The sequence below is a fragment of the Petromyzon marinus genome, chromosome 1, assembly GCF_048934315.1.
Source record: "Petromyzon marinus isolate PM22_M1 ecotype Great Lakes invasive population chromosome 1, UKy_Petmar_22M1.pri1.0, whole genome shotgun sequence".
Lineage (NCBI taxonomy): Eukaryota > Metazoa > Chordata > Hyperoartia > Petromyzontiformes > Petromyzontidae > Petromyzon > Petromyzon marinus.
The window spans coordinates 15,511,697-15,524,480 of NC_133667.1; the positions used below are offsets into that span (position 1 = coordinate 15,511,697).

Genomic DNA, 12,784 nt, shown 5'->3' on the forward strand with positions numbered 1-12,784 from the left:
TGGGGGGGTGAGGGTGGGGGTGGTGTGAGGGTGGGGGTGGTGTGAGGGTGGGGGTGTGAGGGTGGGGGTGTGAAGGTGTGAGGGTGGGGTGGTGTGAGGGTGGTGTGAGGGTGGGGGGTGTGAGGGTGGGGGTGGTGTGAGGGTGGGGGTGGTGTGAGGTGGAGGGGGTGTGAGGGTGGCGGGGGTGTGAGGGTGGGGGTGGTGTGAGGGTGGGGGTGGTGTGAGGGTGGGTGGTGTGAGGGTGGTGTGAGGTGGTGTAGTTGAGGGTGGTGTGAGGGGTGGGGGTGGTGTGAGGGTGGTGTGAGGGTGGGGGTGGTGTGAGGGTGGGGGTGGTGTGAGGGGGGTGTGAGGGTGGGGGTGGTGCCACCACCTGCTGCGAGTGTAGAGACGGAAGCAGAATCCCGGCTGTACGCGTCCCGCCCTCCCGCGCCGCTGCTCAGCGCTCGCCTTGCTGATGAACGTCTCCACCAGGGAGCTCATCTGCCCGCTCTCGCTGTACCTGCCCCACGCACGCACACACAGGCAAAGATCACACCACCACCGCCACCGCCACCACCACCACCGCCACCGCCACCGCCACCACCGCCACCACCGCCGCCACGGACTGTCGGGGCAAGTGCTGTTGGTGATGGTGGTGATAATGATGGTGGTGGTGATGATGATGGTTGTGGTGATGGTGGTGGTGATGGTGGTGGTGATGGTGGTGATGATGGTGGTGATGACAGTGGTGGTGATAGAGATAACATTGATGATGATGATGATAGTGGTGGTGATAGCGATGACCATGATGACAGTGATGATGACGATCGTGACGACAGCGACGACGACGACGACGACGATGATGATGATGATTGCGATCGTGACGACGGAGGCGCCACCTGTTCTCCTTGCTGCGTCCGCCGTCGATGACGAACACCACGTCGGGGATGGTGATGCCCGTCTCGGCGATGTTGGTCGCCAGCACGATCTGCGAGTCGCGAGAACCAAAACGGCAGCGGCTCGACGGAGCGGTGGGCTCGCCGACGGCGACGTCGTCATCGATGACGTCATCGTCCTCGATGACGTCATCGACGACGAGGTGAACGTCCTCGTTTCTTTAGAACAGCTTTTTTGTGTTTAGTCTGTTGGCCTTCCCAACCCCACGCACCTCCAAATTAGCACGGCTGGTTACCCACAGACTCACGCAGAGACCCATAGACTCACGCAGAGACCCGTAGACTCACACAGAGACCCACAGACTCACGCAGAGACACACAGACTCACGCAGAGACCCAAACTCACACAGAGACCCATAGACTCACACAGAGACCCACAGACTCACACAGAGACCCATAGACTCACGCAGAGACCCGTAGACTCACACAGAGACCCGTAGACTCGCACAGAGACCCACAGACTCACACAGAGACCCATAGACTCACACAGAGACCCGTAGACTCGCACAGAGACCCACAGACTCACACAGAGACCCACAGACTCACGCAGAGACACACAGACTCACGCAGAGACCCAAACTCACACAGAGACCCATAGACTCACACAGAGGCCCACAGACTCGAACAGAGACCCACAGACTCGCACAGAGACCCACAGACTCGCACAGAGACCCACAGACTCACACAGAGACCCATAGACTCACGCAGAGACCCACAGACTCACACAGAGACCCATAGACTCACGCAGAGACCCACAGACTCACACAGAGATCCACAGACTCGAACAGAGACCCACAGACTCGCACAGAGACCCACAGACTCGCACAGAGACCCACAGACTCACACAGAGACCCATAGACTCACGCAGAGACCCATAGACTCACACAGAGACCCACAGACTCACGCAGAGACACACAGACTCACACAGAGACCCATAGACTTACACAGAGACCCACAGACTCACACAGAGACCCATAGACTCATCACACAGAGACCCACAAACTCACACAGAGACCCACAGACTCACGCAGAGACCCACAGACTCACACAGAGACCCAAACTCACACAGAGACCCATAGACTCACACAGAGACCCATAGACTTATCACACAGAGACCCATAGACTCACACAGAGATCCACAGACTCGAACAGAGACCCACAGACTCGCACAGAGACCCCACAGACTCGCATAGAGACCCACAGACTCACACAGAGACCCACAGACTCGCACAGAGACCCACAGACTCACGCAGAGACACACAGACTCACACAGAGACCCATAGACTCACACAGAGACCCATAGACTCACACAGAGACCCACAGACTCGAACAGAGACCCACAGACTCGCACAGAGACCCACAGACTCGCACAGAGACCCACAGACTCACACAGAGACCCATAGACTCACGCAGAGACCCACAGACTCACACAGAGACCCATAGACTCACGCAGAGACCCACAGACTCACACAGAGTCAGATCCCAGACTCGAACAGAGACCCACAGACTCGCACAGAGACCCACAGACTCGCACAGAGACCCACAGACTCACACAGAGACCCATAGACTCACGCAGAGACCCATAGACTCACACAGAGACCCACAGACTCACGCAGAGACACACAGACTCACACAGAGACCCATAGACTCACACAGAGACCCACAGACTCACACAGAGACCCATAGACTCATCACACAGAGACCCACAAACTCACACAGAGACCCACAGACTCACGCAGAGACCCACAGACTCACACAGAGACCCAAACTCACACAGAGACCCATAGACTCACACAGAGACCCATAGACTTATCACACAGAGACCCATAGACTCACACAGAGATCCACAGACTCGAACAGAGACCCACAGATTCGCACAGAGACCCACAGACTCGCATAGAGACCCACAGACTCACACAGAGACCCACAGACTCACACAGAGACCCACAGACTCAAACAGAGACCGTACCTTGCGCACACCCGGCGGAGGGATGGAGAAAGCGGCGCTCTGGTCGCGCGACGACAGCACCGAGTGGAGCGGCACCACCTTGTACCTGGCGCAGCGATGCACGCACGGTCAGGTACAGGCAAAGGTCCCGCCCTCCACCGTGTAGCCTGCACGGGCGGCCGGGTCAAGCGCCGTTAGCGAGCGGCACCTACGAAAGGCCGGCACGGCCGCACGAGGTGGGGGCGAGGTGGCCGGTGCCACGCACGCCCGGCCGCCTTTGTCTCCCCAGCGGCGATGTTTACACACCGCACCAGGTACTCGTTGAGGCCGAGTCGACCGAGTTAGGAGGCCCGGGACCGGTTCAGATTTCTGTCGTCACCGGCGGTGTTGGTGGCCGCGAGCGGGAATCGAACTCGGTGAGGCCGGGTTCGTGTAGGGGCGGAGTAGCGCTGACCGCTACTCCGCCGCTGGCCACGCTCCCGAGGCCACACCCCAGCGCACGCACACACACACACACGTACACACACACACACACATGCACACACACGCACACGCACACACACACACGCACACACACACACGTACACACACACACACACGCACACACACACGCACACGCACACACACACACGCACACACACACACGTACACACACACACACACGTACACACACGCACACGTACACACACACACACGTACACACACACACACGCACACACACACACGCACACACACACGCACACACACACACGCACACACACACATGCACACACACACGCACACACACACACGCACACACACACACACACACGCACACACACACGCACACACACACACGCACACACACACACACACGCACACACACACGCACACACACACACGCACACACACACACGCACACACACACACACGCGCACGACGCTCGCATCGCACGGCAAGCGTTCGCCGCGGCAATGCCGGCGCAATCGGCTCACTGTTGAGGCTATCGATGTGAACGGCGGCGTTCCGGCGCCGGGGGGGGCGGCCTCACCGGCGGGAGTCGCGGAAGTCCCGGTGCTGGCTCAGCGCGTCGTGGAGATCCTGGATGTCGGCGAAGCCCGGCAGGAAGACGAGCACGGCGCCGTCCACCGCACGCAGCTCGGCGCTGGTGTCTAGGCACGAGGACAAAGGTCCCCCGTGTAGCCTCTGGCAGACGCCTGTCGGGGCAAGTGCCGCGAGCGAGCGGCGGCAGCGCCTACGAAGGCCGGCACTGCGGCACACGGCGCTAGCGGGTGGTGGGTGGCCAGCACCACCGCCCGGGGCCGCCTTCGCCTCCCCCAGTGGCGCCGTGACGAGGCGGCGTTGCCGGCCCCGGCACACGCCCGCCGATGGGGGGGGGGACTTTATTTGTTTCATTATAATTAATTTTCATGATTCAATTTTGGACGATGTCATTTTTGCCGTATTGCCACGCATTTTTTTGTTTATTTTATTTTATTATCAATTTCTTCATTCTCGTGATTTATTATGACACGTATACATTTGTTCCCCGCCCCCCCCCCCCCCGCCCCCCCCCCCAACAACTCACCCAGGTGGGAGAGAAGCGCCACCACGAGCTCCAGGTTGACGCGCTCGGGGCTGGCGGTGGCGACGGCGTGGCGCGTGCGGGCGCTGTAGCGCGCCGGGTCGAGGCCGCTGGGGTCCGTGCCGGGCGGCCCCTCCTTCTCCCACGACAGCTGAGCTCGCAGTGGGGACGAGGAAGGAGAAAAGTTGAAGAAATGTGTTTTTTTTTTTTGTTTATATATATATTGGAAGCTCCCGTGACTGCGGGATTTTCATCGCTCGTGGGTTATTTCGGCAAAAAAGTCGCGCGGATTAGGAAAAGGGGGGCAAATGGTAGGTGCCGACGTTTCGATCGCAACAGCAAGCGGCGGTCGTGCTCAGGTGAAAGGGAGAAACGCGCCTCTGCGGCGAGGCATCACGCGGAGAGGGAGGGATGCAAAATGCAGCAATCTTTGGAAGGACGTTGATCAACCGGGCGAAGGTGTTAACTGTTGTGTTAGCCGACTCTCTGAGTTGCGTTGCATTTCAAGGTTCTGTTACGTTTGACATCTCGGCTTCCTTGTCACATTTCTTTTCTCTTCTCTCTCTCTCTCTCACCCAAGCCCTCTTTGAATGTCATCCCCAGCGCTCTCGCCCCCCTTTGCGGCCTACTACCCCCTCCCCCCCCATCCCCCCTACTATGTAATGCCTCGCCACAGAGGAGCGCTTCTCTCGCCTGGGGACGACCGCTCGCCGTTGCGATCGAAACGTCGGGATGCATTATTGACTTATTTCCCTAATCCACGCGACTTTACCCGTTAGCGGCCCGTCGGGGGACCGAGTGGTGCCGCCCGCCCCCCCCGCGGCCGCCGCGGGGAACGGTTTTAGATGCTCGCCCAGCGTCGCTGGCGGCCGCGAGCTTGCGGCTCGAACCTCGGTGGCTCGCCGGCGAGGCTCGCACCGCCACAGCGCCAACCGGTGTCGCCCGTCGGCACCGCACGGGCGCACACCACGACAAAGACAAAGATCCCCCGCGCGGCCCGAACGGGCTGTTGGGGCAAGTGCCGTGAGCGAGCGCCGACGAAGGTCGGCACGGCACGCGAGGGGGGTGGGTGGGTGGGTGTGTGGTTGGCCGGCAGCACCACGCCCGGCCGCCTTTGTCTCCCCCAGTGGCGATGTTCACTACGCACCGCTACACCAGGTACTCAGTTGAGGCCGAGTCGACCTAGGGGAGGCCCAGGACCGGTTCAGATAACCGTCACCGGGTGTTGGCCTTGGGCGGGAATCGAAACCGGGTCGCCGGGTTCGTAGCGCAGCGTAGCGCTCACCGCTGCACCACCGCTCCCCACAAACACAAAGACACACAGACACACACAGACACTCACACAGACACACACACACAGACACTCACACAGACACACACACATACACAGACACACACAGACACTCACACAGACACACACACACAGACACTCACACAGACACACACACACAAAGACACACACACAGACACTCACACACACACAGACACTCACACAGACACACACAAAGACACTCACACAAAGACACTCACAGACACTCACACAGACACACACAAAGACAATCACACACACACACACAGATACTCACACAGACACTCACAAAGCCACACACGTATAACCCAACGCAGACTGTCGGGGCAAGTTCTGTTCGTCGCGAGTAGCAGCAGCTGTGAAGACTCACACCCTCGCTCACACCCTCGCTCACACCCTTGGGCTGTGAAGACTCACACCCTGGGGCTGTGAAGACTCACACCCTCGCTCACACCCTCGCTCACACCCTCGCTCACACCCTCGCTCACACCCTGGGGCTGTGAAGACTCACACCCTCGCTCACACCCTCGCTCACACCCTCGCTCACACCCTCGGCCTGTGAAGGCTCACAACCTCGGGCTGTGAAGACTCACACCCTCGCTCACACCCTCACTCACACCCTCGGACTGTGAAGACTCACACCCTCGGGCTGTGAAGACTCACACCCTCGCTGACACCCTCACTCACACCCTCGGCCTGTGAAGGCTCACACCCTGGGCCTGTGAAGGCTCACACCCTGGGCCTGTGAAGGCTCACACCCTGGGCCTGTGAAGGCTCACACCCTGGGCCTGTGAAGGCTCACACCCTCGGCCTGTGAAGGCTCACACCCTCGGCCTGTGAAGGCTCACACCCTGGGCCTGTGAAGGCTCACACCCTGGGCCTGTGAAGGCTCACACCCTCGGCCTGTGAAGGCTCACACCCTGGGCCTGTGAAGGCTCACACCCTGGGCCTGTGAAGGCTCACACCCTGGGCCTGTGAAGGCTCACACCCTGGGCCTGTGAAGGCTCACACCCTGGGCCTGTGAAGGCTCACACCCTCGGCCTGTGAAGGCTCACACCCTGGGCCTGTGAAGGCTCACACCCTGGGCCTGTGAAGGCTCACACCCTCGGCCTGTGAAGGCTCACACCCTGGGCCTGTGAAGGCTCACACCCTGGGCCTGTGAAGGCTCACACCCTGGGCCTGTGAAGGCTCACACCCTGGGCCTGTGAAGGCTCACACCCTGGGCCTGTGAAGGCTCACACCCTCGGCCTGTGAAGGCTCACACCCTGGGCCTGTGAAGGCTCACACCCTCGGCCTGTGAAGGCTCACACCCTGGGCCTGTGAAGGCTCACACCCTCGGCCTGTGAAGGCTCACACCCTCGGCCTGTGAAGGCTCACACCCTCGGCCTGTGAAGGCTCACACCCTCGGCCTGTGAAGGCTCACACCCTCGGCCTGTGAAGGCTCACACCCTGGGCCTGTGAAGGCTCACACCCTGGGCCTGTGAAGGCTCACACCCTCGGCCTGTGAAGGCTCACACCCTGGGCCTGTGAAGGCTCACACCCTGGGCCTGTGAAGGCTCACACCCTGGGCCTGTGAAGGCTCACACCCTGGGCCTGTGAAGGCTCACACCCTGGGCCTGTGAAGGCTCACACCCTGGGCCTGTGAAGGCTCACACCCTCGGCCTGTGAAGGCTCACACCCTGGGCCTGTGAAGGCTCACACCCTGGGCCTGTGAAGGCTCACACCCTCGGCCTGTGAAGGCTCACACCCTCGGCCTGTGAAGGCTCACACCCTCGGCCTGTGAAGGCTCACACCCTCGGCCTGTGAAGGCTCACACCCTCGGCCTGTGAAGGCTCACACCCTGGGCCTGTGAAGGCTCACACCCTGGGCCTGTGAAGGCTCACACCCTGGGCCTGTGAAGGCTCACACCCTGGGCCTGTGAAGGCTCACACCCTCGGCCTGTGAAGGCTCACACCCTGGGCCTGTGAAGGCTCACACCCTGGGCCTGTGAAGGCTCACACCCTCGGCCTGTGAAGGCTCACACCCTCGGCCTGTGAAGGCTCACACCCTGGGCCTGTGAAGGCTCACACCCTGGGCCTGTGAAGTCTCACACCCTGGGCCTGTGAAGGCTCACACCCTGGGCCTGTGAAGGCTCACACCCTGGGCCTGTGAAGGCTCACACCCTGGGCCTGTGAAGGCTCACACCCTGGGCCTGTGAAGGCTCACACCCTGGGCCTGTGAAGGCTCACACCCTGGGCCTGTGAAGGCTCACACCCTCGGCCTGTGAAGGCTCACACCCTCGGCCTGTGAAGGCTCACACCCTGGGCCTGTGAAGGCTCACACCCTGGGCCTGTGAAGTCTCACACCCTGGGCCTGTGAAGGCTCACACCCTGGGCCTGTGAAGGCTCACACCCTGGGCCTGTGAAGGCTCACACCCTGGGCCTGTGAAGGCTCACACCCTGGGCCTGTGAAGGCTCACACCCTGGGCCTGTGAAGGCTCACACCCTGGGCCTGTGAAGGCTCACACCCTGGGCCTGTGAAGGCTCACACCCTCGGCCTGTGAAGGCTCACACCCTGGGCCTGTGAAGGCTCACACCCTGGGCCTGTGAAGGCTCACACCCTCGGCCTGTGAAGGCTCACACCCTGGGCCTGTGAAGGCTCACACCCTGGGCCTGTGAAGGCTCACACCCTGGGCCTGTGAAGGCTCACACCCTGGGCCTGTGAAGGCTCACACCCTCGGCCTGTGAAGGCTCACACCCTGGGCCTGTGAAGGCTCACACCCTCGGCCTGTGAAGGCTCACACCCTCGGCCTGTGAAGGCTCACACCCTGGGCCTGTGAAGGCTCACACCCTGGGCCTGTGAAGGCTCACACCCTGGGCCTGTGAAGGCTCACACCCTGGGCCTGTGAAGGCTCACACCCTGGGCCTGTGAAGGCTCACACCCTGGGCCTGTGAAGGCTCACACCCTCGGCCTGTGAAGGCTCACACCCTGGGCCTGTGAAGGCTCACACCCTGGGCCTGTGAAGGCTCACACCCTGGGCCTGTGAAGTCTCACACCCTGGGCCTGTGAAGGCTCACACCCTGGGCCTGTGAAGGCTCACACCCTGGGCCTGTGAAGGCTCACACCCTGGGCCTGTGAAGGCTCACACCCTGGGCCTGTGAAGGCTCACACCCTGGGCCTGTGAAGGCTCACACCCTGGGCCTGTGAAGGCTCACACCCTGGGCCTGTGAAGGCTCACACCCTCGGCCTGTGAAGGCTCACACCCTGGGCCTGTGAAGGCTCACACCCTGGGCCTGTGAAGGCTCACACCCTCGGCCTGTGAAGGCTCACACCCTGGGCCTGTGAAGGCTCACACCCTGGGCCTGTGAAGGCTCACACCCTGGGCCTGTGAAGGCTCACACCCTGGGCCTGTGAAGGCTCACACCCTCGGCCTGTGAAGGCTCACACCCTGGGCCTGTGAAGGCTCACACCCTCGGCCTGTGAAGGCTCACACCCTCGGCCTGTGAAGGCTCACACCCTCGGCCTGTGAAGGCTCAAACCCTGGGCCTGTGAAGGCTCACACCCTCGGCCTGTGAAGGCTCAAACCCTGGGCCTGTGAAGGCTCACACCCTGGGCCTGTGAAGGCTCACACCCTCGGCCTGTGAAGGCTCACACCCTGGGCCTGTGAAGGCTCACACCCTCGGCCTGTGAAGGCTCACACCCTCGGCCTGTGAAGGCTCACACCCTCGGCCTGTGAAGGCTCAAACCCTGGGCCTGTGAAGGCTCACACCCTGGGCCTGTGAAGGCTCACACCCTGGGCCTGTGAAGGCTCACACCCTCGGCCTGTGAAGGCTCACACCCTCGGCCTGTGAAGGCTCACACCCTCGGCCTGTGAAGGCTCACACCCTCGGCCTGTGAAGGCTCACACCCTGGGCCTGTGAAGGCTCACACCCTGGGCCTGTGAAGGCTCACACCCTGGGCCTGTGAAGGCTCACACCCTGGGCCTGTGAAGGCTCACACCCTGGGCCTGTGAAGGCTCACACCCTGGGCCTGTGAAGGCCCATAAAAAGGCGCACACGGAGCCCGGCGGCAATTCGCGTCGCGCTCGCGAACACGCTCCGCGTCCCGCCAGAGCACCGACGACCCCAACGTGACCCCGCGACCCCGCGACCCCGTGAACCCCGTGAACCCCGCGACCCGTGGCTCACCCCGCCGCGCCGGCGCTCACCTGCACGCGACGCGATTGTCCGGCCCTTCCCGTGACGGTGACGGCGGTGGACTGCTGCTGCTGCTGCTGGTCGCGGTCACGCACAGCGTACGGGGAGTCCGAGTCCAGGGCGTAGCCGCTCAACTCCACCACGTCCTCCATGTAGCTCACCTGCGCGGGGGGAGACGGGGGACGAGGTGTAGGAGGAGGAGGATACTGACCGTGGACCAGTCTATGAGTCTCTCTCTCTCTCTCTGTGCCAGTCTATGAGTCTCTCTCTCTGTGTGCCAGTCTATGAGTCTCTCTCTCTCTCTCTCTGTGCCAGTCTATGAGTCTCTCTCTCTGTGTGCCAGTCTATGAGTATCTCTCTCTGTGTGTGCCAGTCTATGAGTCTCTCTCTCTCTCTGTGTGCCAGTCTATGAGTCTCTCTCTCTCTGTGCCAGTCTATGAGTCTCTCTCTCTCTCTGTGCCAGTCTATGAGTCTCTCTCTCTCTCTGTGCCAGTCTATGAGTATCTCTCTGTGTGTGCCAGTCTATGAGTCTCTCTCTCTCTGTGTGTGCCAGTCTATGAGTATCTCTCTCTGTGTGTGCCAGTCTATGAGTCTCTCTCTCTGTGTGTGCCAGTATATGAGTCTCTCTCTCTCTCTGTGCCAGTCTATGAGTCTCTCTCTCTCTCTGTGTGCCAGTCTATGAGTCTCTCTCTCTCTCTGTGTGTGCCAGTCTATGAGTCTCTCTCTCTCTCTCTGTGCCAGTCTATGAGTCTCTCTCTCTCTGTGTGTGTGCCAGTCTATGAGTCTCTCTCTCTCTCTGTGTGCCAGTCTATGAGTCTCTCTCTCTCTCTGTGTGTGTGTGCCAGTCTATGAGTCTCTCTCTCTCTGTGCCAGTCTATGAGTATCTCTCTCTGTGTGTGCCAGTCTATGAGTCTCTCTCTCTGTGTGTGCCAGTCTATGAGTCTCTCTCTCTCTGTGTGCCAGTCTATGAGTCTCTCTCTGTGTGTGCCAGTCTATGAGTCTCTCTCTCTGTGTGTGCCAGTCTATGAGTCTCTCTCTCTCTCTCTGTGTGCCAGTCTATGAGTCTCTCTCTCTCTCTGTGTGCCAGTCTATGAGTCTCTCTCTCTCTCTGTGTGCCAGTCTATGAGTCTCTCTCTCTCTCTGTGTGCCAGTCTATGAGTCTCTCTCTCTGTGTGTGGACCAGTCTGTGAGTCTCTCTCTCTCTCTCTCCGTGCCAGTCTATGAGTCTCTCTCTCTCTGTGCCAGTCTGTGAGTCTCTCTCTCTGTGTGTGCCAGTCTATGAGTCTCTCTCTCTGTGTGTGCCAGTCTATGAGTCTCTCTCTCTCTCTCTGTGTGTGGACCAGTCTGTGAGTCTCTCTCTCTCTCCGTGCCAGTCTATGAGTCTCTCTCTCTCCGTGCCAGTCTGTGAGTCTCTCTCTCTGTGTGTGCCAGTCTATGAGTCTCTCTCTCTGTGTGCCAGTCTATGAGTCTCTCTCTCTCTCTCTGTGCCAGTCTGTGAGTCTCTCTCTCTGTGTGTGCCAGTCTATGAGTCTCTCTCTCTCTCTCTGTGCCAGTCTATGAGTCTCTCTCTGTGTGCCAGTCTATGAGTCTCTCTCTCTCTCTCTGTGTGCCAGTCTATGAGTCTCTCTCTCTCTCTGTGTGTGCCAGTCTATGAGTCTCTCTCTCTCTGTGCCAGTCTATGAGTCTCTCTCTCTGTGCCAGTCTATGAGTCTCTCTCTCTCTGTGTGTGCCAGTCTGTGAGTCTCCCTCTCTCTCCGTGCCCGCGAGCGCCGCACCTGCACGGGGAAGGTGCGCCCGGGCACCGTGACGATGGGACACCCGCCGAAATACCGCGACAGGCGCCGGCAGTCGGCCGTGGCGCTCATGAGGATGAGACGCGGCGGCTGCCGCCGCTGCTGCTGCTGCTGCTGCCGCCCCGAAGGCGCCGGAGACGCCGAAGACGCCGCTTGCGCCAGCAGCCGGCGCATCGCGGCGAGGAGGAGGTCGTTGTGGGCGCCGCGCTCGTGCACCTCGTCCACGACGAGGTGGGAGAGCGACGAGAGCGACGGCTCCACCTGCAGCCGGCGCAGGAGCACGCCGGCCGTGGCGTAGAGCAGGCGGCAGCAGGGCCCGGAGCGGCGCTCCAGGCGGATGTGGTAGCCGCAGAGTGACGACTGACACGGACACACGGGGGGGGGGGGGGGGGGGAGGGGGGGGTCAGGTGCTCTGTCGGCGGGGGGGGGAGGGGGGGGCGGTGTGACGTTGTCTCCCCGGTGTGGCGGCGATGTTTCCCGGAATCGCGCCGGGCCGCTCGCCGTGAGGCCGAGCCGACATCGCCCCGCGCCCGCACAAAACGCCGGAGACCCCCGCGGTCCGTCGCGTGGCCACGGCGGCCCGCCGGGGCCAGCGCGGTCGGAGAGCGGCGCCCGTGAAGGCCGGCACGGCACACGAGGCGGGGGCGGGGTGGACAACACCGCGCCCGGCCGCCTTTGTCTCCCCGGTGGCGATGTTTACTAAGCACACCGCGCCAGGTGCTCGTTTGAGGCTGAGTAGACCTAGAGGGAGGTGTTGGCCGTGAGCGGGAATCGGGTCGCCGGGTTCGTAGGGCGGCGTAGCGCTAACCTCTACATGTAAACACACACACACCTAGACACACACACACCCACATGTAAACACAAACAAAGATCCCCCATATAGCCTTAACAGACTGTTGGGGCAAGTGCTGTTAGCGAGCACCTATGAAGGCCGGAACGGTACACGAGGGGGTGGGTGGCCAGCACCACGCCCGACCGCCTTTGTCTCCCTAGTGGCAATGTTTACACACCGCACCAGGTACTCATTTGAGGCTGAGTCGACCTAGGGGAGGCCTGGGAC

The 12,784-nt window shown here is 61.1% G+C and overlaps 1 protein-coding gene across 1 annotated transcript in view; it reads right to left on the reverse strand.

Annotated features, from left to right (window-relative positions):
* Window positions 1-12,784, reverse strand: part of DHX29 (DExH-box helicase 29) — a 61,163-nt gene that overhangs the window by 21,606 nt on the left and 26,773 nt on the right. Inside the window, exons 15-21 of the mRNA XM_076063217.1 lie at window positions 11,707-12,084; window positions 9,943-10,092; window positions 4,451-4,598; window positions 3,914-4,034; window positions 2,905-2,989; window positions 879-967; window positions 371-499 (exon numbers count right to left, since the gene is read on the reverse strand). Coding sequence (XP_075919332.1) covers window positions 371-499; window positions 879-967; window positions 2,905-2,989; window positions 3,914-4,034; window positions 4,451-4,598; window positions 9,943-10,092; window positions 11,707-12,084 — 1,100 coding nt within the window. The remainder of the gene's footprint in view (window positions 1-370; window positions 500-878; window positions 968-2,904; window positions 2,990-3,913; window positions 4,035-4,450; window positions 4,599-9,942; window positions 10,093-11,706; window positions 12,085-12,784) is intronic.